Source organism: Sminthopsis crassicaudata, chromosome 6 (genome assembly GCF_048593235.1).
Source record: "Sminthopsis crassicaudata isolate SCR6 chromosome 6, ASM4859323v1, whole genome shotgun sequence".
In the NCBI taxonomy this organism is placed as follows: Eukaryota; Metazoa; Chordata; class Mammalia; order Dasyuromorphia; family Dasyuridae; genus Sminthopsis; species Sminthopsis crassicaudata.
The window spans coordinates 15,956,304-15,983,092 of NC_133622.1; the positions used below are offsets into that span (position 1 = coordinate 15,956,304).

General features: G+C 42.2%; 1 protein-coding gene across 5 annotated transcripts in view; it reads right to left on the bottom strand.

The window, feature by feature from the left end:
• CCDC149 (coiled-coil domain containing 149) overlaps positions 1 to 26,789 on the bottom strand; it is a 171,471-nt gene that overhangs the window by 119,671 nt on the left and 25,011 nt on the right. The window contains exon 1 of one of the 5 annotated variants that reach the window (XM_074275255.1): positions 12,892 to 13,346. The exons of 3 other annotated variants lie outside the window; for them this stretch is intronic. In XM_074275255.1, the coding sequence (XP_074131356.1) occupies positions 12,892 to 12,951 (60 nt within the window). In that variant the 5' untranslated portion in view covers positions 12,952 to 13,346. Of the gene's footprint in view, positions 1 to 12,891; positions 13,347 to 26,789 lie in introns of those variants that run through there. One more of the 5 variants, XM_074275259.1, reaches the window with a different exon arrangement.

Below are 26,789 nucleotides of genomic sequence, written 5' to 3' on the forward strand. Positions count from 1 at the left end.
CTTATATAGTAACTACAATGTGCCAGACACTGTACTGAGCATTTTTTACACTCATCTCATTTGATCTGAGACAACCTTAGTATAGACAGTCATTATCATAGGTCAGATTTACAATATCATTTTAAAAGCTCATCCTACACACATTCTCTCCTTTTCCCAATCTATTCTCTACATGATCTATATTATATGTATATATATAATATAACTGATCATGCCCTTTCTCTGCTCAAAAATACTCATTTGGGCCCTTTTGCCTATTATGTAAGGTTCAAACTCTTTGGTCTAGCTTCTGAGAACTCCTTTTGCCCCATCTCCTGATCTAGTAATAGTCTATTTTTCTAGACTTAGCTCATTTCGCTCCCCTTCTTTCACTGTATCCAGATTGCTTTCTACTCTCTGAACATACTATATGCTCTTTCACCCCTCTCTGCCTTTGTTTACTTATTCACTAAGTCCTCCTTTCCTCTGTGTAACTGTTGAATTTCTACCTGTCATTCAAATGCCAGGAACCCTTTCCCAACCAACAGTGTTTTTCTACTTGTACTACAAATAAGGCTTTGTTTTACAAATTTCACATGCAAAAACAAAGAATCCAACAATATGTTACTTATAAGAAACATACTTAAGATAGAAAGATGCACAGAAAATTAAGATAAGAGGCTGAATCAAAATCTATTATGCTTCTGCTGATGTGAAAAAGGCAGAGTTAGCAATCATGATCTCAAACAAGCAACATCAAAGACTTAACAGAAAAAAGAGAAACCACATTTTGCTGAAAATGCTATAGATTGATCTTAATACTAAAAATATATGTACTAAATGGCGTGATATTTAAATACTTAAAGGAAAAGTTAAATGAGGAACAGGGAAAAAAACAAAGATAACAAAATTATAATAGTAGAGTCCTTTAATTTACCTTTGTCAGGAATAAATAAACTTAAACAAAAAATACACAAAAACGAGTGAAGAACCTGAATGAAATATTCAGAAAATTATAGTCTAAGAAAGCTAGATATACTAGAGCTCGAGAGAAAATGATCAATTCACTGGAATACCTCTTTCACCACAAGCTGGAAAGCGCACTAGGAATTCTGATCGAAAAAGTCACCATGAGTCATTTTTCCAACTTAGGATAACTTAGGAAGATACACCGCTCTTTGCTCTGGGCTGGGGCTTCCCAGGAGTGCATTAGGGCAGCAATGGTACAAGCATTCTGGCACCCAGGGGTCTGAGACTAAACAGGAGAAAAGGAAGCAGAGAAAGAGATCCCAGCAATCTCTGAACCAGCACTGGGAGCAGAAACAGATGCTGCCTGGTAGCTCTGTCACCCATTCCCCAGTTCCTGGTCCGTGCTAGGACAGAGAGGAGCAATAGAGAATAAATGGGGCCCAAGCAGTATATGAGGCAAGAAATAAGTTCCAAAATCTGTGTGGCTCCGAGTCCTAGAACAGAGGAGAGACTCAGTTTGAACCTTCAATCCTACACATAATCCACAGCAGAACAATCATGGCAGGAACCCAAGACCAAAGGGGAGCCAGCAGTTCAGTCTTTATTTGATGTTTCTTTATATGAGATCATGAGTGCTGCTCTCACTTTTTTTTTTAATATATCAGCACAAGCATAATAGATTTTGCTTCAGCCTCTTTTTTTTTTTTTTTTAAACTTCCTGTGCCTTTTCTGTTTCAAGTGTGAACCTGCAGAACTTCCCAGCAGGCTAAAAGTGAATGAGTCCAACATCAGTCTGCTGAAATTCAACCACACACAATCCAAACCTGGGTCAGGAATTTGCAGGGCTCTGACCAGGAAAGTAGTAAACAGGTTTCTTCTCAGGTCACAGCACTTTGAAAACACCGAAAATTTACAGGCTCTCAGACTGAGCCATGAAAACAGCAGAAGGACTAAAGACAGAAGCTTAGGCTAGACTTCTCCCCCAGAATTGAACAGATCCCAATACAGAGAAAAACAGAAATATCAAATGAATTTTTTGACTAAAATAAGATAAAGGATCTTTGAGGTACAGGTTTAAATTTTATTGGAAATTAAATAACCTAATTCTAAAGAATGAATGGGTCAAAGAGCAAATCCAAGAAACAATAATTTCATTAAAGATAATGACAACAATAAGATAATATCCTAATTACATGGGATGCAAAGTAATACATAAGAAAAAATTAATTTTTCTAAAAACTTGCATCAATAAAAGAGCAAAAAAAATAAAGCAATGAATGTAATGCAACTAAAAAAAGAAAGGAAGAAAGAAAGAAAAACAACAAATTAACCCCCTCTCGATTAAACACCAAAATAGAAATCTTAAAAATCAACAGGGAAATTAACAAAATTGAAAGGTATAAAATTGAATAAATAAAGCTAGAAGCAGTTTTTAAATAAAAAATAGATAATCCAATATGATTAAAAAAAGAAAGAAAATCAATTTACCAGCATCAAAAATAAAAAAGTAATTTCAAAATGAAGAGGAAATAAAAACATTAGGAACTATTTCACCCAGCTATCTGCTAATAAAACTGACAATCTAAAGAAAATGGATGAATATTTATAAATATATAAATTGCCCAAAATACAGAAGAGGAAATAGAACACTTAAATAACCCTATATTAGAAATTCAACAAGCCATAAATGAGTTCCCTAAGGGAAAAAATATCATAGGGCTAGATGGATTTATAACATCTACCATACATTTAAGGTACAACTACTTTCAATATTATATAAACTTGGGAAAATATAGGTAAAGGAATGCTACTGAATTTCTTCTATGGCACAAATAAGGTCATCATTCTTAAACAAAGGAGAATAAAAACAAAAACAAAAACAAAACTATAATCCAATCAAACTAATGAATATTGATTTTTAAAATGTAAATAAAACACTAAAAAGAAAATTCTAGCAATATATCACAAAGGTCATATACTGTGACCAGGCTAGACTGAACCCAAGCCTGGTTCAATAGTCAAAAGCATAATTGACTATGTCAATAACAAAAGGAACAAAATCAAGATTGTATCAATAGATACAAAAAGGTGAAAAACCTCTTGACAAAATACACCATTTTTGTTTAAAATGTTAGATAGCACAGGAATAAACAGAGCTTTCCATAAAATGTTAAGTTGTATCTATCTAAAACTAAAGAGCAAATATTTCTATAAAAGGCATATGCTAGAAAAGTTTCCAGTAAGATCATGGGTAAAGCAGGGATATTCAGAGTCACCATTACTATCCACTATTGTGCTAGAAACACTAACCACACCAATAAGACAAGAAAAAGAAATTGAAATGAGCATAGTCAATGATGAAGCAAAATGATCACTTTCTGCAAACAATATAATGGTTTACTTGAGAATCTTGAAGAATCAACTAAAAAAAAAAACAAATCAAACAATTAATAATTACAGCAAAATTGCAAGTTATAAAATAAACCTAGACAGATCAGAAGCATTTCTGTCAATTATCCATAAACTCAATAGGAAGAGACAAAAAGAGAGATTCCATTTAAAATAACTAAAGACAGTATAAAATAAAATAGAAAATAAAATTACAAAACACAAATAAAAATAGATGTAAATAAATGGAGAAATATTCATCACAATTGGGCCAAGCCACCATATACTAATGTTTGTATCTTATCGCCCTACTAAGCTATAGATTCTACAAGAGGAAGGACTATGTTTTACCAAAACTCTCAAGCTCTTCTAACATCTAGCACTGAGTTCTACACAGACAACAGGTGCTTTACAAAGAATAATTGGGTAAATTAATGAAGACTGAGCAATAAATGCATGTATTTTTCCATCTAAAGCTTCAACTTTAGCAGAGATTCAATGGCTAGATTGTATTGTAGATGCCCTCAGGTAATTGTGGAACCGTAAGAACTTTCATTCCACATTCCCATTCAGATGCCCCTGTGCTGGTAAACAAACTTTTGAGCTAGGCTGGCTACAGGTAAAAGTGTGAAGTTGGTAACTTTCTCTAATGTCCTACTCCCAATCCATCTCAATGTTCCCAGTCCCTACAAATCTCACTGCTTTGTGTTTCCTGGCCCAGGGCACTCATATTATCCTTTACATTTAGGAATTGCTATTGGCCATATTGTAGGTTTCACTTAAATATATTTGCCAATTTAATTTACTAAACAAAGGCTGGAAAAATTGTAATCTGTGGCCAGATTATAGATCTTCACTGCTAGGCTAGTGAGTTTCTGCTTTATCCCAGGTGGAGTGGGAAGTCACTGAAAATTTTGGAACTGAGCAGAATGACACATGAAAGGTAATATTCTGAGAAGATGAATGTGATGGTGAATAGAATGAACTGGAGGGGTCAGAGAATGACAAAAAAAAAAGTAGAAGATGGAAGTTTATTGTGTATCCATGATATAAGAAGGGCATGGATTAGAGTGGGACAGAGAAGAAAGAAGAGAGTCAGGAGACTGGAAAAGAAGAAATAATCATATACTTGATCAATACAACAAGGTGATACAGTTAAAAAAAAAAAGAAGTAGATTTGGAATCAGAGAAAGCTCAACTCTGCCCTTCATTATGTGGGATCTAAATCCCCTTATACCTCAGGGTCTCAGTGTCTGCATCTAGAAATTGCCAGTTTTACATCAATGATCCTATAACCCCTTGGGAAATAGATCTTACCCAGACTGTTAGGGACAGTCTAACAACACAGCATGGGGGCCTCAGACCAATCTGGGTCCCTCTCCTGCACCACAGGGTGCCTAGAGCTCCATTAGGATTCTTTAGATATTTAGAAGAGACAGAGAGAAGCAAACAGATACTGACCAAATTCACTTGCCTATTTTTGCCCTATTCCTCCTTTTTCCAATCTTTATCCGATGTATTTATTCAATGTGAAAGTCACTAAATTAATTTTTTACATGAGTAGAAATTGTCAATTTTAGAAGCACATATGCGAATCTCCCTGTACAGGAGGGAACATGAATCCGATTAGTTAAAAATAGCATTTGTACTCCTTCCCCCCACACGCTAATTTTAATAAACTTACTCTGGAATTAGCCTGCCACTATGAAGATAGCTGAACATCAAAAATATTCCTAATAAGCAGTGAACATGTCTAACAAGAGTTTCAAAGACATCCAGAGAACTTTTTTCTACTTTTCAAAAAAATAATGCAATAATACTTCGTCTAAAACATAATTCATCATATCATCCACTCTCTTCCCCACTTATCCCACTCTCCATCTTCCATCTTGGAACCTTGGACTCATCTTTGGCTCATCCATTCCCATTTTCCATTTTCTATGTTGCTATTCACTAAAGTTGATCGATTTCTTCCCTCTTTATCCAGGCTATCTCCTTAATGTAGATCCTCGTTGTCTCCTACGTACCTGGATAACTATAATTGCCTTCTGGCTGCTGCTCTCTTTTTGCCCTCTAAATCACCCTGCCAAACTAATCTTCCTAAAAGTGCTCTCATCCTTTTGTTCAAAAACCTTCAGTAGCTCCCAGTTTCATAGAATTAGAGCTGTGTGATCAAGACACAGTGGTCTAAGCCAACTTTCTTTTTTACAACTCAGGAAACTGAGTCTCCACGCTATATGTTGCTTCCTTTCCTTGAAATGACTAACCTTTCTTATTTCAAATACTTCTCATTCTTTGACAAGTGTCACTTCTTCTAGGAATTTCCCTATTTTCAATTCTCAAATCTCCATTAGCACTGCCTGCACCACCAGATTAGCCCTTAATTATATGCCATCTTGTTTTATTGGATGCTGTTTTATGTGCCTTTTTCTTGCTTCTAAAGCTACAATGCAGCTCCTTAAAATTGGATGAACAAAATTTTATCCATTTTCAAACAAAGAAGAGAGTACAATTTTCAAACTATAAGCCATGGACCTAGACCTTAATTCCTGTCAAGATTCTCAAAGGCAATCAGATGGTGTAGTAAATAGAACACTGGTATCAAATTCTGAAAAACCTCAGTTTGAAATCTTCCTCAGACACTCAGTAGCTACGTGACACTGTACAAGTCACATAACCTCTCTCAGTCTAGCTTTCTCATCTGTAAAATGAGAAATAATAATAGCAACTACCCCAAAGGGGTTTTTTGAGTACAGAATAAGATACTATATTTTTAAAAAGCTCTTTACAAACTTTAAAAATGTTATCTTAAATGTTAGCTATTATGATGATTTATGAGCCCTTAGAAAGGGAAATTGCAATCACCAAGAGTCAGTATGGCATTATTCTTATTCTACTTATTATTATATCCTAATGTAGTGCTTAATATATGCCAGGTAGTATGTTGAGAGCTTTTCAAATATTATCTCTTTTGATCCTTACTGAACCACCCTGGAAGGTGGGTGTTATTATCCCCATTTGATGGATGAGGAAAATGAAGCAAATGGAAATTATATATCATGGTCAAGGTCAAATGAGAATAGATTTAAACTCACTTTTTCCTCTCTCTGAGTTTAGGGGTCTGTTCTCTGCACCCCGTAGCTGCCTAAAAGCCAGGTTATTCACAGATTAACTAATCAGGCTCATACGAGAACTACTATAGATATAATATACTTAGATTTCAGCAGAACATTTGACAGAATCTGTCATGGTGTCCTTGCCAGTGAGATGGAGAAATGTGGGACAAATGATAATGCAGATAATACAAATGATAATGGAAGGATTTAGAGGAAAGGTGGGTGACCCGACCCAAAAGCTGACTGACTAGTCACTCACGAGTTGTTGTTAGCTTTGGAAGGAAGTCTTTAGTGGAGAGCATGCCCTAGAGATCCTTCCTTGGCCCTGTGCTCTTCATCCTTTTTATCAATCATGAGAATGGAGGCATAAATGGCGTGCTTGTCAAATTTAGAATCACAGAATTAGAGAGTTGGAAGGGTCCTCTGCAGCTGGCTGGTCCAGCCCATGCCCGAAAGGCGGCCCATTTACAGATGACATGAGGCTGTTCGTTAGGGAGGGCAAACATGCTGGATAATCATGAGAATCCAAAGAAATCACAACAGCCTGAACTAATGGGTCAAATCTGAAAAGATGAAAGTTAATAAGAATAAAGTGAGGCCCTGAACTTGCCCAGGGGCACTGAGTAGCAGAACCAGAATGAGAAATTCAGTTGGAGGGAAAAATTGGACCAGGACATCATGGGAGGAAGAAGAATAGATGGACATCCCCATCCTATGAAAGTGATATGAGAGCCTGGATGGTAGGAGTTAACAACATGACATGGCCGCCAAACAACAATAACAACAAAGTATCTTGGGCTGCCTTGAGGCAAAGCATCCAGGGAGAAAGAGCTGAGGGTCCAGCTGCCTCACTCCTCCATGGACCACGTTTGGAGTATTGTCTTCAATTCTAGCACCACATATTAGGACAAAGCTCAGCATCCTGAAGTATATTCAGAAGAGGGAGACCAGAAAAAAATCATAGGAGAGAAAACCTGGCTCGTGAAGAGCAATTAGTTGCTGGGTATGTTTAGCCTGGAGAAAAGATGCTATGGCTGTCCTGAAATGTTTGGATTGTTATCACATGAAAGAGACTTTAGACTGATTTGATTTGGTTCCACTAGGAGGAGTGGGGACGAGGAAGGGGGTGGCTGAGAGGTAGATTTAAACCCCATGCCATGAGCCCTGGATAACCAGAATGTTTGGGGGCCACGGCTGTTGATGCTGATGCTCTTGGTATTCCTTCGTATCCCAGTGCTTGGTGCAAAGCCTGGACTGTAGTAGGCACTTAGATTAATGTTCGATGCCTCACTGACTCAACATAAGGGAAAATGTCTTTGCTGTCCCCCAGAGCTGCCCCCCAAGTGGCAAGGGTGGCTCTGACAGTAAATGAGCACTCTTTTCACTGAAAGCCATAAGCCAGATGAGCACTTATCAGAGATGCTGCAGGGAGGTTCCTGTTCAGATATCCTGCTCAGAATTCCAAACCCGAATTCTGTGATTCCAACTATGTCTCTTTACAGCGCCTAATGAAATTAGCACGGTGCTGGGCACACAGAGCTGTACTTAAGGCATCACAATTTGCCAAAATATCACAAAATGCTTTAGGACAAAGTAGCAGTTGGACTAGATTATGTTCCTATAACATAGGGAAAAAAAGAAAATAGGAAGTCATTAAGAAAAATGGAGTTTTGAAATTTGGGGTCTCCTATTTTGTATGGACATCAAAAGTTTATTGATTTGGTGAATTGTTTCAAGATTGCTTAGGATTTTTGGAAGCTCATCTTCAGCAATAATGAAAATCACATTTTCCTGGCACTGGACATTTAATTTCTAAGAGGGAAGATTGGATTTGCCTCTTTCATGGTGATGGCTGTTTACCTGAGGGCCTAAAACAGAGTAGTAATTTCAGCTTGTTATACTAAAAATTTGAAAATAAAAATGATCTCTAAAGGGTCATCTTAAATGAGAATAAATACCTGTGGGTAAATAGGAAAACAAACTGATTGAAAGCCGCTACAGGGCTCTAGGCAGGAAAGTCAATGGAGTGGGGTCCCGGCTGACATTATTCTGTTTCTCCTTGAATTTATGACTTGGAGACCGCTAAAGAAACAGATTTTTTTCAGGAGCATGAATACATAAAGGTAGGGAGTTCAAGCCTTTAGCTTGGAGGGAGACCCTCTTCTTCCCTCACCCCAGTTTCAATGACCAATGGAAAACCCTCTCTCTACTTCTGGATTGAGTGTGCATTTCATCATCTTCGATTCAGTTCTTCAATATATATTGCTGTATGTCATTTTCTGCCAGCTGCTTATGGAAAGTCAATGTCTCCAGCTTGATTGTAAGCTCCCTAAAGGCAGGCACTGAGTCAATATACACATTTGCATCCCCCATTTACATTAGTCTTGGTCCAGAAATAGGCACCTGGGGATGATGGATCAAATCATATTAACCTCACAAACTTCTCCAAACCCAGGAATAGGGGAAATAAAACTCTGCAAGCTACTACTAAAATATAAAATTGCTGTTTCAGAAATGAACATTCTGTCCAGGACACCTCTGTCTTCTTATTGATTGTGGCTTATTATGTCAAGATTCTCTTCCCAGTCCCTTCCCCCAATGGTGAGACAAAGAGAGGGGAGAAGAGAAGGAGGGGAGGAAGAGAGAGGGAAACAGAAAAGAAGGGATTAAGGGAGGAGAAAGAGAGAAAGGGGAAGGAGGAAAGAGAGAGCGAAAGAAAGGGACAAGGGAGAGAGAAATTTGAAAGGAAGGTATAAAGAAGGAAGGAAGGAAGAAAAAGAGAGGGAAGAAGAGAAGAAAGGGGGAAAGAGAGGGAGACAAAAAGGAGGGATTAAGGGAGAAGAAAGAGAGAAAGGGGAAGGAGGAAAGAGAGAGAGAAAGAAAAGGAGCAAGGGAGAGAGAAATAGGAAAGGAAGGTGGAAGGAAGGAAGGAAGGAAGGAAGGAAGGAAGGAAGGAAGGAAGGAAGGAAGGAAGGAAGGAAGGAAGGAAGGAAGGAAGGAAGGAAGGAAGGAAGGAAGGAAGGAAGGAAGGAAGGAAGGAAGGAAGGAAGGAAGGAAGGAAGAAACGAAGAGAAAGAGAGGGAAGAAGGGAGGAAAGGAAGGAGAGACAAAGACAGAAAACCATAAAAGCAAGGGCTATGACTTCTGATTCTAAAGCATCTTTATCTCTCCGATGCATGACTTCAAAACTTTGGGTTCTAAACAAGAATTGTGGTCCAGAAAAATATAAAAGAAGAGTCACAATCACTGTCCCAGAAAGAATCCACAAGGGAATCTATGCTGAATGTGATTCCCACTAAGAAAGGAATGGGGTGCTAAGGTGAAAACAATGGAAGCCTTGGGAGGGCATTTAAGCTCTTCCTCCTCCACTTACCATCAGAGAGGAACACCAGACATAGGCTGGCATGCACCCTAGACAAAGGAAAGCAGTTTTCAAAGGATTGATGGGAAAGCTAGATAGGACTAAAATTCTAAAAGGAAGTCAGCCCGGGAGGGATTAACAACTGTCAATAAGGATGCTAAAGCCACAAACAGGAACACTTTCTCATGAGGACAGAACACAAGAATTGGCTGATGAGACCAATGTAGATGCACCAGAAGTTCCCTACACAGATGAACTCGTAATTCTGTGTCAAGCCTGAATATGAGTCAGCAAAATGATGCGGCAGGCAAAAACCTTTCATCTTCCTCACCTTAGGTTAAAGATTTAACATCCAGGAACAGAGCTGAGATAATTTCTTAATGCTCTGCCCTGGTCAGACTATAGCTGGAGGACTCTTTGCTGGGCGGGGTGTGTAAGAGCATTTGTGAGCTAGAAAAGCATTCAAAAAGAGACGTCAGGACACTTGAATACATGGAAAATATAAGAAATGATTGAAGGACTTTAGCGTGGAGAAGCAAGGATTCAGACAAAGAAGGATGTAATACTTGTCTTGGAGGATTTGAAGAATTGCCAAATAGAAGATGGGTTCTATTTGATCCTAATGGGCAAAACCAGAAGCAGTAGGAGTAAACTGTAAAGGGAAAAACTTAGACTTCCCATCAGGGGAAAAAGAGCAAACCAACAACTTCCTAACAATTGAAGCTGTTCCAAGATGGAATGTCCCCCAACATGGAACCAGTTCTTCAAACAGAGTCTGGACCGGCCATTTCTGATATGACTTGGATTTGATTCTTCTTGAAGTCTTTTTCACTGAGCCTGTGATTTGCCCTCTTCTTACTACTCAAGTAGCCTCGTCCTTAAGTTCAGGCCTTAATCATCTATCACCTGAGCCACTGAAATAGCTTCTTAATTGGTCTCCCTGAATCATCTCGACCTGCTCCAATCCTTCCTCCCAATAGCTGCCAAAGTATCTTTAAGCACAGGGAACACGTCTTCTTCTCCCTACTCAAAAAATTTCCAGTAGCCCCTTATTGTCCTTCAGATAAGATCTATAAACAATTGTGATTTTAAAGTTCTTCACAACTTGGATCCAACCCACTTTTCCGGGTTCATTATACTTTACCCCCAAGAAAATTGGGCTTCTTGCTCTTCTTCACACATAACAGTTCCATATATCTATATCTATATAAATAGATATAGATATAGATATCTATAGATAGATAGAGATAGACAGATAGATAGATAGATAGATAGATAGATAGATAGGATAGACAAATAGGCAGACAGATAGATAGATAGATAGATAGATAGATAGATAGATAGATAGATAGATAGATAGATAGATAGATAGATAGATAGATATTCACTCTTGGCCATCCAGGAAAATACTAGCTCTTCACCTGCTCGTGGATAATCCCTTCCTTTCTTCAAGCTCAACCTTCTACACATGAAACATTTCTTGATCTCCCCCATTGCTAGTATCTTCCCTCTCTAAACTACTTATTTTGCATATTTGTCAATTTGTACATCTCCCCCAATAGGGTGTAAACTATTCAAGAACGTGGCCACTTTGTATTTGTGTCTTACAAGTAGTAGATATTTCATAATGTTTCTTGACTGGTGGAGAAGTCTTGGAAGTCTTGGGAAGCACTTGGATGCCAAGCTAATTCTACAATGGGAATGTAGAATGAGAAAGGAAGGCAGGAGAATGACAGCTTCTTGAGGGCAGAGTAATGTTCGGGTTTTGTAGGGTCTCCCACGTACCAGACTCTGAACAAATGAATACTGAATTGAATTGTTGAAGGGGAACTTTCAGGGAGGATGTTGTTCAATGGTTTTTCAACTCTTTGGGATCTCACTTGGGGTTTTCTTGGCAAAGATATTGGCTATAGAAAAAACAAAAACAAAAACAAACCAGGGACCTAGGATGATTGTGTAAGAGCATCCACTTTCTTTTGAGCATCTTCTGGGCTTCCTGTTTGAGTGACCATATTTATGCTCGTTATTGAGGGCAATAAGAAGGGGGAGAATATTCTTTCAGTAAGTACAGATAAACAATCGCTCCAAGAATCACGAGCCTTTGAACTTGGTACCCCCGTCCTTTGAAGACAGCACACTTGATCTGACATTAACAAGTTCTAAAAGCGGCCTGGACTCGGCACAATTTCTCTCCTGCAGGTGGGAGTGACGCGAAGGTCCGCATTCATAGGTGATCCAGGTTTGGGGACAGAAGAGACCCCCTAGCTCCATGTTCCTTTAGGCCCCCTGACCCTGGTGGCCAAGCCGAATCGGACGCCGGGCTCGCCAGCGCCCAGCCAGCGCCCTCACCGTCCATTGCATTAGTTCCCGCTCTCTGGAGGAGCTAACCCCCCCCCGACCATCCGCAGTGGAGGGCCGTCCCGGAGGGAATGGGGGACTTCCCTTCGCATACTGAAGTAAAGCTGGGTACCTGGGCCCGCTTTATTCCTTCAGCAGCTGGCTCCTGCGTCCCTGCTCTAGGAGCGGCCCAGGGGCCCGGCTCACGCTCGGGGCTGCCCCTAACAGGCCCAGGGGGAGGGCGCAGGAGCCAGCTAACAGTTCTCCCCCAGGGAAACGCCTGGGAAGCCTGCCTCGGGCCGGCTCCTCCGAAGGGCTGCGGGCAGGGAAGCCTCTCACCTCCCTTTCCCTCGCGCCGGGTCCCCCAGCCAGGGCCAGCCTGTCACTGGAGAACGTGACCCCGGCCTCCTTCCCTCCCCCCAGGCCCCGGCTGACACCAGACGGACACCCCGGGAGAATGCAAAGTGCTGGGGGGGAGAGCCTCGCCTTAGGGGGGAGAGAAAGGACGGGGCGCGGCAGAAGGGGGAGTCCGGGAAACACCTGGCCGGCCACACGGCGCGGTCCCGGGGCCAGCTGCGCGCTGGGGGAAGGGGAGCCCAGCACAGCTGGCGCGTTCCTGGAGGCGGCTCCCCCCGCCCCGCCCCCGCCCCGCGGAACCGGAGCCGGCCCGGGGCCCAGGCCCCTTCCCCAGCCCGAGGCCCGGCCCGGGCGCAGCGCCTGGCACGTCGTCGGCTGCCTCACCTCGCTCACCAGCCCCTGCCAGTCGCTCTCGGTCCGATTGAAATTCATGGCCTCATCCATGCGTGAAGCAGCTTCATCGGTAACCTCCTCCCCCGCCGGGCACGGGAGAGGGGCGCAGCGGGGGCGGGCGCCCGCCCACCCGAGCCCGGACTGGCCCCACGCCCCGCGCCGCGGCCGCCGGCTGCTCCCACTGCCCGCACTGTTTACTCAACGTCAGCCTTAGCGTGAGGAACGGGAGGAGGAGCCCGCTCCGGAGCCGGGCCCCGGCGGCCGCTCCCCTCCGGGCGCAGGCACCTGCCCCCGGGACCTGGGGAGGGAGGCCCCGCCGCACCCCCAAGTCCCCCGTGCGGCCGCGCCGGCCTGGGCAGCGCGTGGCCGGGGGCACGAGCCGGGGCCTGCGGGGCCTGCCCACGGGGCTCCCGATGGGCAACAGCGGGCCGAGCGGGCCCACGTGGCTCCCCTTTAGACTATCAGTAATGCCCAGCTGTCCGGCCGACTATTTGCACACCCTTCCCCCACCCCCCATCCCCCCGGGCCGCCCCTGTATCTTCCCTCCTCTCCGGGACTGGATTATCTGAGGGACCCAGAAAGCAGGGGGGCCAGGCCGGCCGCCCTTAAGGAAGCTGCTCCGGACCGCCAGCCCCACGGCCGGCTGACAAGAAGGGCCCGGGGCCCGGGGAACAAAGAGGCCATCCGGCCGGGACCTGGCGCCCCGGCCGCGCCCAGAAGCAGTCTTTATTAAGCACGCCCATTTCCGTAACATTCTTCGGTTTACGAAGGGCTTTCCTCACAACCTGGGGGGGGGGGGGGCAAATAATGCAGCTGGTGGGGTTCAGACTGTGAGAAAGTCCCAGGGTGGAAAAATCCCCCCCACCTAGGCCAAGGCGACTGAGCGCCGCTTCGAGATGCCAGAGGCCTGCAAAGGTCATCCATTTATTAAGCACCTACCGTAACCCGACACTGGGGGTGCAGAGACAAAAACGGAACAAAATCTGCCCTCAACAAGTTTGTGTTCTCGCAAAGGAAACTGGGAACACCAAGAAAACAACCAAACAGCGCACTAAGAAGGGAAAACCTGCAATCCCCGGCCTCCCAGAGCGGACGTCCTGGTATGGGAGAACATCTGCAAATAAACTGCAAATAAAAGCTACATAACACCGTGTCCCAAAAGTCCTGGTGTAGTTTTAAGCCTTTAAGCTGTTGTTGTTATAATATATTATAGGGGCTTGTATATAATATATAATATAAGGTTATATATTATACATTGTTATTATGTAATGCATTATGTATTTATTTAAGAATATAAAATAACATTATAACATAGAATGTAACAGAATATGTGTCCTATTATAGTATATGATATAATGCCGTGTTATGTTACATACTGTGTCATGTGTAATATGTATTATTATATAATATGTAATATAATTATAATAGTTTAAAAGCCTAGAACTGTGCCATGACTTTGGGGACAAACTGTATGGTATAAAAGGGAGATAAATACCAAATAATTTGAGGGAGGGAGCACAAACAGCAGCTGGGATCAGGAAGGGCTCATTTAGGATATGGTACTGGGGCTCGTATTTAGAGAAAACCATTTAAAGCAATTTATCCATGGCTTCACTTTAGTGGAAATACTTCCTACATTTTAGAGATACTTTCATATTGTTTCCTTTACTCCTAACAACAGCCCTCAGAAGGAGGCAGAGCAGGGAACATTATCTCACATGTGCCTCACCATTTGGGGGGTTTCAGGAAGCAGGTTAACATCATAGAAGGAATATTGTCTTGGAGGCCAAAAAATGTGGCTTCTAATATCTACATTGTCACTTATGGGTGTGGGCCCCTGAATAATCAGGCAACTTCTATGAACTCAATCTGCCTGATTATTATTTAAAAACAAAAACACAAAATTAAGAAAATATTACTTCTACCCATCTTTTTTTGGATGGATGGATGGATGGATGGATGGATGGATGGATGGATGGATGGATGGATGGATGGATGGAGAAGGCATTTATGAAGCACTTACTATGTGCTAGTTACTACACTAAGCTCAAAATATGGGGCTGGGCACCTCCTCTACATCTCTAGGCATTGCTCGAGTAAAAATGGAATACAAAATGGTTATCTATCTTGTCATTAAACTGATGAGTTTCTTTTCCTGTTTATCTTTAAGATGACTTTTTTTTCCACTTCTGAATAATTCTGCTTTCATAATATGTTGCAGCCTATTCATATCTAATACAGGATTCCCCATTGTCCCTTGGGTGACTTCCTAATTATTCGAAGACTGGTTATTCTATGACCCACAGCCATATAGCATCACTTAAAGAAACACGGAGTTGCTAAAAGTGATTAGAATGTGAGGTCCTTGAGAACAGGGATCATCTTTTACCTTTGTATATCAGGGCTTAATACAGTGCCTCCCACACTGTAGGCACTGCATAAATGCTTGTTAATTGATTCACTGAAAGAACTGATGATTTTTTTCCAAGGCAATGCTGGCCCAACTCAGCCACACTAGCTGCAATGTATGTCCAAGACATTATAGCCTATCTATTTAATTTCATCTGAACAAAAGCTATTCTTTCATCCATTTGGGTCTTACTGTGTGAATTGTTAAGCTTCTGGGATTATGGGTCTCATTTTATTACTACATCTTTCAAAGAATCTTGTATGATTTTGACATATTGATGGAAGATACTTTTTGAAGGACAGCCTATAAGACAGCTTTTTGGCTCTTTGGGAGAAATTTTTTTTGGTTGTTTTTAGTAATCAACAATTGTGTGGGATTTTATATCCTCTGCAACCTTCTGGCACCCATGTGACTATACAGAAATGAATTGCTATAGAATATTATTTAAGAAAACTTGTGGCTTAGTGTCAAGGACACTGGATTAAGAAAAATCTTGTTTCTAATATTTAATATCTGTGTAATCTTAAACTACTCATTACCTTGGATTTCAGTTTGGTCCCCTTCTAAAAATATATCAATGCCTTTTCTCATACTTTCATCAAGATGTAAGCCCCCCCCCCCATCTATACATCATATATGTATAGATCACTCTCATAAAGATTTTTGCAGAGATGGGGAGAAGAAAAAAAAGATTGGCAGAAGTAATATTTTCTTAATTGTCTTTTTAAAAATAATAATCAGGCAGATTGAGTTCATAGAAGTTGGCTGATTATTCAGGGGCCCACACCCATAAGTGACATTGTAGATATTGGAAGCCATATTTTTTGGCTTCCAAGATAATATTCCTTCTATCATATTAACCTGCTTCCTGAAACCATCAAAAGAATTTTACAGATTAACTAAGATTTTAAGAGTTAACACAGGCAGTGCTTGGGGAGGGAGGAGAGAAGAAATAAAAATAAACACTTGGGCTAATAGTCTGACATTTCATACTTAAAAAAGCAAATTGCACTTTTCGTCTAAATCACTCTCTAATAACCCATCAGGTTTAGTTTTGACCTGTAGTCCTGAACTTTTAGACTGAGTAAATTGAAGCTTGTCCAACTGTCACTTATCAGCTGTGTGACTCTAGGAAAGTACCTTAACCTCTCTGCATTTTAATTATTGTTATTTTTTTTTTCATCCTAAATGGGTGACAACAATACTTAGAAAAGCCTGGCATTTTAGTGATAGAAGATTTCTTAAAAATAATTTCATCTAAACTCCTCTTTTTACAAAGAGGTGCCTCAGAAAAGTTATAAATTTGCTCAAAGTCATAGAGTTTGTTAGTGGCAAAACCAGAAATGGATTTCAAGTGTCCCCACTCCTCATTCAATCTCTTAAGTCAGAATCTAGTCCTTTTTTTCACTTGTACTTTTGTCAAAAATTAATACTACCTTAATTTACCAATAAAGAAATTCAGACCTAGAAAAGGGGGATTAATACATTACCTACCTACCTACAATAGGGTTAATAAATGAAAGCGCTTTGTCTTTGTAACCCTGAAGTGCTACATAAAAGTGAATGATTATAATTGTTATTCTGCATCAGCTTCCTCACTCTCACTTTTCTCTTCTCTCTCCTATCCCTTAAGGAAACATATTTATGTCCCATCAAGGATCTTTCTCTCTAGGCTATCTATCAAATTAGAAAGTAATCTTCCCCAGAATGTCAGTTATTGAAGATTTAACGGGTTGCCATTCATGAACTTTTACCACCCAAAAGAATATCTACTTAATGGTAGAATTTTTGACCACATAAATAATTAAATGCTTCTTCTACCTATAAGAAAGCCAACTTGTTTGTAAACTTTGTTTCAGAGACCTTTTAAAAACTTTTATTTTGCATTTTCTTTGATGCAAGTCAATTATTTTGATGAACATTTTTTTTTTTAAATTGGAGAAAATCTAATTGAACCTTCATTTCAAAATGTGAAGAAACTTAAACATTGCCCAGGTTTCTAGATCATTGATTTTTGAGTTGGAAAAGTAATTCTAAGCCTTTTGTTTTTACTGATCAGGAAACCAAAGCTTAGAAAAGTTAAATGCCTCCCTCAGGGTTATAAAGGCAATTTTATTTATAGCCATGATTGGGATCCAGGTCCTCTGATATTGAACCCAGATTCCCATGAATTCTAGAGCCTTCCCTCTCTTATTACCTCCAGTCTATATCTTTTTTGCTATATCTACTTATAATCCCCTAGTAAATTGGAATCTCCTTGAGAGCCTTTCTTTGTACCCCTACTGCTTAGCACAGTGCCTGGCTCACTGTTGTTGGATCATGTCCAGCTCTTTGTGAGCCTGTGGATCACAATGTCCAGAGTTTTCTTGATAAAGATACTGAAATGGTTTGCCATGTTCTTCTCCAGTGGAGAAAGGTAAACAAGGTTGAGTGACTTGCCCAGAGTCTCACAGCTAATAAGCATCAGAGGATGCATATGAATTCAGGTGTTCCCATCCCCACATTATTCACTATGGCGCCACCTAGCTGTCACCTTTATTGACTGACCAAACCTGGTGCTTAGTCTATTTCATTAGGTCTGTTTCCCCTTGGAGCCTTTATACTCCATCCCCATCCACCATCACAAAGCTGCTTAGTTTGTGACTTGTGATGAACTCAGGTAACTAGGCAATGTAGCTTCAAGCTATCTTTTTTATCTCTTGTTATGAATGCACCCTGGCATTGACTAATAATAATTATGCCATTTAGGCACCTCTATCACTAAGCCCCCAGATGCTTCATCAATAGCAACAAAGCTTACCCTGTGATCACTTTTGCAAAAGGGAAAAATACCTCCCCAACTCCTTTAACTTTTAATTAAAGTAATAGTCAAAGTTATACAGGTCAGCCATTCCTCTGGAGTCTACTTAAAAGTCCAGAGGGAAGGTATTGGTGTGGAGGATAGAAGCCCAGCCTTAGACCCACAAGGCTCAGATTCAGGGTCTGTCTTCAGGCACACAGGGTTATGTACCCATGAGCAAGTTGTGGAACCCCTGAGTCTCCTTCCCTCTCCCCCCAATCAATTCTCTTAAGATTTCAATGACAAAACATTTACTGACCTGAATTGGCCTCCAGGCCCAGATACTTATCAATATCAGGCCCAGATCTCCCAATTGAATGAAAAATCACTTTGAAGGCTTTTTCTGCCTGAATGGGGGATCCAGCTTCCCAAAAAGATCAATGTGGGGGAAGGTGATTTGCTTTAGAAAAGCCCAGCCTGGAAAGCATGCTTTCTGAGAGGCCAGGAATCAAGGGGCAGAGTGATCATTTTGCAGATTAAAGGGAATGCCATTTTTACAGAGTTCATCTGCATCAGGGTCACCCAAGTGTTAAATGTCTGAGGCTAAGTTTAAGTCAAATCTTCATGATTCCAGTTCTAATGCTCTGTTCACTGGGCTATCAGCTACCTTATTTTTATTTATTTATTTTTTCCATATTTACCAAACACAGGCAGTCTAAGGAAAAGGCATTCAGCTGATTTGGAATGATGTGTTCACTTTTAAAAGTCTGAGGGGGGCTTAAGAATGAAAAGCTTTGTCTTTCACACACAGTATCTCATTTTACCCTCACAACAACCCAGGGAGGCAGGGGCCCCGGTGGTGAAAAATTTTGCCAAGGTTACAGGATTCCTAAAGACCAGATTCAGGCTCTCTCTGTCACACAAGGCCGGGGTCAGATCACCCAGAATGAAGGAGCAAATCAGAGAGGAACCAGTGAGAAGGAGTGAGAAGGAAAGGCCCGGAATCTGAAGCCAGAAGTTCAGGGTTCTGCCCGTGACTCCCAGACGAGGGGCTCGGTCAGTTCCATTGTTGGATGCCCAGGCCTGGTACTCGGTGCACCCTTAGAAAGGCCGGTGCTTGCTTGATTGGACGATGGCAGTGCATCCCAGCAGGCTGTTCTGCTGTTTGCTCTTTCACCTCCTCCAGAAGTTTCAGTGCTGGGATTTCTGCAGGAGCCCTCTTCCTTGAAAGCAGAGGCAGCTTGTGCCGGAGAAGGACTTCTCATCTTGTTCTGCAGAAACTTGGTTGGAGGGAGATTTATCCCCCCCCCCCATTTTCCCCCTCCCCTTCAAACTAGCTCAGAGGCTAAAAGGATGGGGAAAGAAGATGCTTCCTTATGACCACACTGGGCACACATGTATTTAAAACTCAGGCCTAAGGTCCCCATCCATCCCGGGTGAAAGGAAGCCATTCCGACGGTGTCTGGCCAGGAGCTCAGTGGGAACAGACATGATGGAGCACAAATCAGCCACTAGAAAGTCCTCTGGTCTGGGTGGGAGAAAGACTACAGTTCCCGGCATGCACCGCTGCCAGGCTTCCTCCCTTTTCTAAAACAACTGTTCTTTTCCTCCCCGAGTCCAGCCTAAGCTGTCTGCCCACACGGCTGGAGTAGACGGTTCAGGGCCGAGCGCTGGCCCTGGCTTCTGCCTCTGAGGGGCCTGGGCCCGCCATCCCTGGCACTAAGCCGGGAGGGAAGGATGAAGCCACGTTCTCGGGCCTGCCGCCCCCGGCCCATCACCTCCCTCTCCCTCCCGCCCGGCGGCGAACAATCAGCAGCCCCCGCTGGCTGCCAATCAGCGGGTCAGCGGGGGGTGGAAGGAAGTTCCACTCCCCGCTGAACGGACGAGGGGCTCCGAGTGACTGAGTGGGGCTGATGATGCTGCCGGCCTGGGCCCGCGATTGCGACCCGGGGGGAGCAGCTCCCGCTCCCGCCTGGGACTGATTGGCTTGGGCACTGGTGGGGGGGGGGGAGACAACTGGGATGGCCGGGAGAAGGGCAATGGAGAGGGAGGGAGGGGGAGATGGAGAGAGAAGCGGAGCCGGCCGGGCTGGGATGTCACTGACGGAGAACCCCTCCGGCCGCCAGAGGGGAGGGGGCGTGAGCTCGAGCGTCCCCCTGCCCAGGGATTATTCAAATGCATTGTACTTATCGATAATGTATTTCATTTATTCAGCCGGGGGGAGAGGGGGTGGAGAGGTGATTCAGCACAAAATTCATGTAAATTTATGTAAATACACATGCAGACTAGCTGCAGCCCCGGGGCTCGTGACAAGATGCCGGTGTGGCCCTCCCTGTGGCAAAGGTTATGGGCGGTTGGACTCCGGGAGCTGAAAATAGAAGCGGGCCTGGCTCCGGTGGCCTTCCTCCCCAGACAGGCCAGGGAGAAGACCCTGTGCATCCGGAGGCTCTGGTGGCCAAAGCTGCAAGAGGGAATGGCCTCCTGTCACTGTCTTCTGGGCTGAGATGGGATCTCTGGGTGCCTCCCTCCCCCTCCCTCCTGGAAGTGATGGGAATGCTGCTTCCACGCCCTCCCAGAGAAAGAGCAGCGAGCTTGGAGAACACCAGAGAGCAATTTGAATTAGGGGGCGAAGAGGGGCGTCCTAAATAAATGGCCAAGCCTGAAAAAATAGTTACTGTCCATGAGGCTGTCCTTCAGAGCAGTTTTCTTCCAGAGTTTTGTTTTGTTTTTTAAATCTTGCAAAAAACAGTGTCATGTCCGCTTCTCTAATGCCGAGATCCCCCAGGCAGCCTCCCTCCAGCCTGGCCCAGCCCCATCCCAATGCAGCAGAATGTGCCCATCCCTCCAGATGGCATCACTGCAGTGAGGAAATGGCGCTTTGTAATGTCATCATCAAAGATGGTGGATGGGCCAACTGAAAAGCGCGCCAGGCTCCATGTCCCAAGGCCTAGTGCTTCCCGGGGTCCTCGCCAGCCTGAATGAGCAGAGGACTTCACACTGGACTTCCCCTTCTATTTCCTACTAGTATGACCTTGAGCTGCTAGAGTTAATTCCATTCCACAAATATTCATTTGGTACCTACTATGTGCAAGGCACCAGATTAGGCACTGGCGATAAAAAAAAAAACACACACACACACACACAAAAAGGAAGCAGTTCCTGCCCTCAAGAAGCTTGCATCCTATAGAGGAAAAGGAAGATGGATTTCAATGAGAATATAGGAAATATATGTAAATTAATCAAAAGACCTTGAGAAAGATAATGGATTGATAACTAGGATGGGGAGCAGTAAAAGCCTCCCTGTTTTGAAGGAAGCTAGGGAATGTAGCAGAGAAGAGGGAATACACTGCAGAAATAGAGGGAACAGCCTGTTTAAAGATTTATCTTTCCAAGTCTTAATTTCCTGATTTGAACAATGAGGGAGGTAGACAAAATGATTTCTAAGGTTCTTTTCCGCTTCAGTCAGTTAATAGTTTTGAGTCTCAGTTTCCTCATCTGTAAAATGGGAATGATAGCCCCCTGAAAGTTTATCGAGAAGATGAAATGAAATAAATTCTAATGCTTTGATGCTCAGCACTTAATCACTGTGAAATGTGGGATAGTGTAGAAGGATAAAGCTGAAGAGAAGGGTGATCAAAGTCTATAAAATCATAAAAATGCTCCAGAATCATGAATTCTTTGGCCCTTAATGGAGCTCACCAGCAGGGCTTTAATACCAGGGTAAGGGAGTTGCTGTTCCAGGTTAGCAGTATCCTAGGAGATTGTGATATGAGTTCATCAGGAGGTGCAAACAGGGAAAAAGGAAGAAAAAAGAAGGGGAGTCATCCAAAACGAGAATAGATGTAAATAGGGCTATGGGAGAGCTAACTAATGTCAAGAACAACAATGGAAAAATAAATAGTGTGGTTAGAATGGGGAGATGGAAAGAGAAGCCTCCAGTTAGACCTTGACTATCCTGACAATCCCAGAGTTTGTCCCAAGAAACTTCTGCAGAACTCCATCAAACAGGCACCACTGAATTTTAAGATCCCACTTGTGGGCCATGAGTTAGTTCAGAAACAATTTTGTCCTTTCCCTCTTATACTGAGAAGATAAAGGGGAGATAACATTATGTCTAACTTGGGGCCTATAAAGAGCTTATACCCCAATGAGATATGGGGGCAGAAAACAAGGTCTCTACTACTTGACTCCTTTTTTATTTTTATGCTTTTAATTCTCGGTTCTTTTTCTGCTGGATTTATGTCTTGAATGGTCTACAAATGGTATTGCATTGGTGAGGACTGAGGATGTGATTTGCAAAACAGATTAGTCAAAATAACCTACCATGAAGCGAGAAAAAGCAGCAAGGAATCTGGAGCCAGTGGTCAGAATTTCAGGGGCTCATCTGTTACAGATAATTATCCTGAGTATAACTTGCAAAGAATTGCTATTGTCTTGGGTTTCTGGGAAAAGTACAAAGATGAAAAATATAATTCATTCATTATATTCTAGAACATTTAAAAGAAAGAGCATCATTTAGGGTCATAGGAGATAGATTTCACACACACACACACACACACACACACACACACACACACACACACACACACCATGTCTCTGTCTATATGGAGGTTAGAGTAAAGAGTTAATGGTGATACTTAGGTTGTGACTGGAAGAGTAATGCAATCTCCTTGGTGCTCGGAGCCATTATAGAAATTAATTACTTAGTTCTTCTCAAAAGCCATGTCTTGATCTACTTGTTGGAGACAAAATGTTGTGTTTCTATTCAGTCACTTTCAGTCATGTCTGACTCTTAGTGACCTCATTGGGGGTTTTCTTGGGAAATATACGGGAGTGGTTTATCATTTCTTTTTCCAACTCATTTTCCAGATGAGGAAACTGAGGCAAAGAGGGACACCATATCAGAGGTCAGATTTAAATTCAAAATGACTACTCTTTCTGACTCTAGGCCCAGAACTCTATCCACTCTACCCTCTAGCTGCCCACAATGTTGTATAGTGCAAGGGATAGGTCTAACTCATTGTACTATTTCTATTGTTCTTTTTATGGACCTCGAAGCCCCTGGGTCCATGTGATTGGAAGCCTTTAAAGTTCTTCCCAAGGACCACAATCATGTCTTTTTTTTTTTTTTTTTTTTTTTTTGAGGCTGGGGTTAAGTGACTTGCCCAGGGTCACACAGCTAGGAAGTGTAAGTGTCTGAGACCAGATTTGAACTCGGGTCCTCCTGAATTCAAGGCTGGTGCTCTACCCACTGCGCCCCCTAGCTGCCCCATCCACAATCATGTCTTACAAGAAGAGCCCTTTAAAAAAGATGCTATAAAGAAGGATTTAATATGGCTAATGAGGAACAGAACACTGGTTATATGGAAGTCAATCTCATTGGAAATAAGACTCTACCAATCTCATTGTCTTTTCAATGTGCACCCTGATGAAAAACTGGCACTTATATAGAGCTTTGAAGTTTGTGAGGCACCCTAAACAGATTATTTCATCTAAAACTAAAAAACCTTGTGAAATAAGTACTCTGGGTGTCACCCTTCCCATTTTACAAGTGAGGGAATCAGTGACTAACTACACGAGTTGCTAGAGATGATACAACTAAGGGGCAAGTGACAAAGCCAGATCTTCCTGCCTTAAAATCCAATGTTCTCTCTCCAGCTCTAGTCCAGGGTAGGCCAGAGGCCCAATTATCCTTCCAGCTCAATGAGACTTTATTTCCCCTGGGAGTGATCAAGTTCCTTTTAACAGAATCAAAGAATTTCAATATTGTAATTGAACGGTCATCCCTTCTGTGGTATCAAATACAAATGAGGAAAGCTCAGGTTAACTTGGAAAACCCAAAATTAACATCATCTGTGTCTTAATGTATTTTTATTTATTTTAAGTACTTCCCAACTATGTTTTAATCTGGATTTTTGCAATCAAGGGGATTCAACCTGAAACCTCCCATTAGAGCATCCTATACTTTGGCCCCAATTCCTGCTGTAACTGTCTCTGAACAACAGTTGGTCATTGAGCTCCTGCTGCAAGTTCTCTAATGACCTTCATTTAACTCTTCAATACCTTTCATTGGATAGGAATTGGAATTGTGCTTTTCTTGGTTTCGGGAACTCTTAGACAAGGAAACATCTCCGGCCATTCAGGGTCTATTGCCACTTATAATGATGGCCCACAGCACTCAGAAGTTAAGTGACTTATTTAGGATCATAGAGTGTCACAGACAGGACTTGAAAGCAAGTTTTCTTGACTCAGAGGCTAAATCTCTATTTCCTACATTCCAGTTGAAACCTAATGCACTATAACTACCCACCCTTTTTCCTCACTTGGGTTCAAAGCCTGGCTGGCATCCTAAACATCACACTATCACTCACACCAGGCCTGATCACACTTCTACCTTTACAACATCTCTCTGAATGGCTTCCTTACTGCCAGTGAAATAGCCAATATCGAAGTCAAGCGATCATTACTTGTTGTCTAGACTACTGCAGGAGCGACCCAACTAAATTAGTTTTCCCAACCTAAGCTTCTCTCCGCTCTAATCCATCCTCCACTCAACTGCCACATTGGCCATCTGCTCATGTCACCTTCCCCCACTCAGGAAACCCTTGGCTCTCTGTTCCCATCAGGATCAAATGCAAAGTCCTCTGTTTGGCATTTAAAGCTCTTATAATTTGGGACCGTTCTGTCTCTCCAATCTTCTTCAATTTTTCCTCCCTCCTCCTATTCTGATCCATCAACAGTCCCACTTGCTATTCTTCACGTAGGACAGTCCATCAACCCTCTTCTTTCCTCTTCACTGGCTATCCCCCATTTCGGAAATGTTCTCCATCATTACTTCTCAAGACTCATCTGAAGTACCTTCTACAGATCGTTCTCATTAACTGGAGTCGCCAGTGATTTTCCCCTTAGAATTACCTTCCTCTGCTCTATATACATTTAATATAGTTTTTTATATGTTGTTTCTCCCATTAAAATGCAATCTTCCTGATGGCAGGGGTTATGTATCTCTGTATCCCCAGCTTAGCATAATATCTGGCACACAATAAACACTTAATAAACCCTTGCCATTGTAGAATTGTGCCCTCAGAAAGTAAACTTATATAGGTGCTTTATTTCACAGTTCATGAAATCCCCAAGTCTGCCTCATTTTCTTGGGGGTAGAAGTCCTCTGCTTTCCTGTGCTACATGGTATTTGGCCATCCTATTGACCAAATCTCTTTCTACTGTGCCTATCGGTTTTATTATCTGGTCCGAGGCTGCGCTTTGGGATTTGTGGGGGCCATTCCAGCTTCCTTTTAATGTCGCTCAGTTTAACTAGGTTCACCGCTGAGTTCAAAATCCACTATCAACATATGGGGTCAGCTCCTGCCCTTCCAGCAGAACGATGTGATTTTAAATTGCTTTTCAAGACTAAGCAGGACTTTCCAACAGACTTAGAAAGGTAAGTCCTCCTTGGAACTTTTCTCTCATTGGGGTTTTTGGCTATTTTCTGATTGTGTAGGTTAGAGGGCTTGAACATTCCTCAAAAATAGGCAGTCACCTTGGTTTCAGATGCAGCATCCTCGGTTGTGGGAACTCATCAGACCAAAAATGTCTATGGGTTTTTTTTTATCCCTTTTAGATTTTCTTTTTTTATTGATTTTCCATTTTTAGCACAAGATTGATCACCAGCAAAATACCAATTTACATACAGGTTCTGCTTAACTCAGCACCCACATACTTTAGACTTCATCTATAAAACGAAGATTTTTTTTTTTAAATGAGAGATTCTATTATCTGATGATTCCCTGATGAAACTTGAGAGTGAGTCTATAGGGAACAACTTCAGGAGGACCATAAGCCTTGTCCAATTACAATTAGATTGTTCTCTCACCATGACAATCAAGCTGTTCTCCTGGGTTTCATCCCTGCTTTATTTTTAGCTCTCTTCCATAGCTACAGACCCTATTGCCAATCCCCCTTGGCCATCTTCCCAATGCAAATCCTTGTTTAGGAGGGGGAACAAGCAAGAGAGCATGGATGGATCATAGGATCGCAGCTTTAGAACAAGAAGGAAACTTAGAGAGTTTCTAATCCAGTCTCTTCATTTTACAGATGGGGAAACTGAGTCTCAGAGAGGTTAGCTATCTTACTGAAGGTTATTTAGATAGGAGGAGAGATGAGACTGGAACTCAGCTCTTGTCACTACAAATTCAGCACCCTTTTCATTGTGCACACTCTGCCTCTTGATCAAATCTGTCCCTGACATTCAAGAATATTCATCAAACTTTTATTAAGGATCTTGTTGAACAGAGATCACTGTGCTAGCTACTCAAGGAGATGAAAAGAAAAAAGAAAGACAAATTGATGAGAGGACAAGGATAGGTCCCTATATTCAGAAAAATTCCATGACGGCCAAAGGTGTCATATAATAGCTTGGACCAGTTCTGGCAGTAGGTTCCCCACAGTAGGAAGTTTTCCACTTCACTGGAGGCCATCAAGCAAAGAAAATCCCCTTGCTGGGGATGATGGAGAGGATTATTATTCAACAATGGGTCAGAGGCAGAAGGGATTCAGAGGCTATCAACTCTGTGATTCTGTGAGGAAAGACTTGAACTCCATTGAACTCACTCTATAGTCTAACTTCAACTTAAATGTATTTTCTAAGACTTTGACAAGCCTAAATAGATGTATTTATTTGAATTCAGAAATGGGAACATT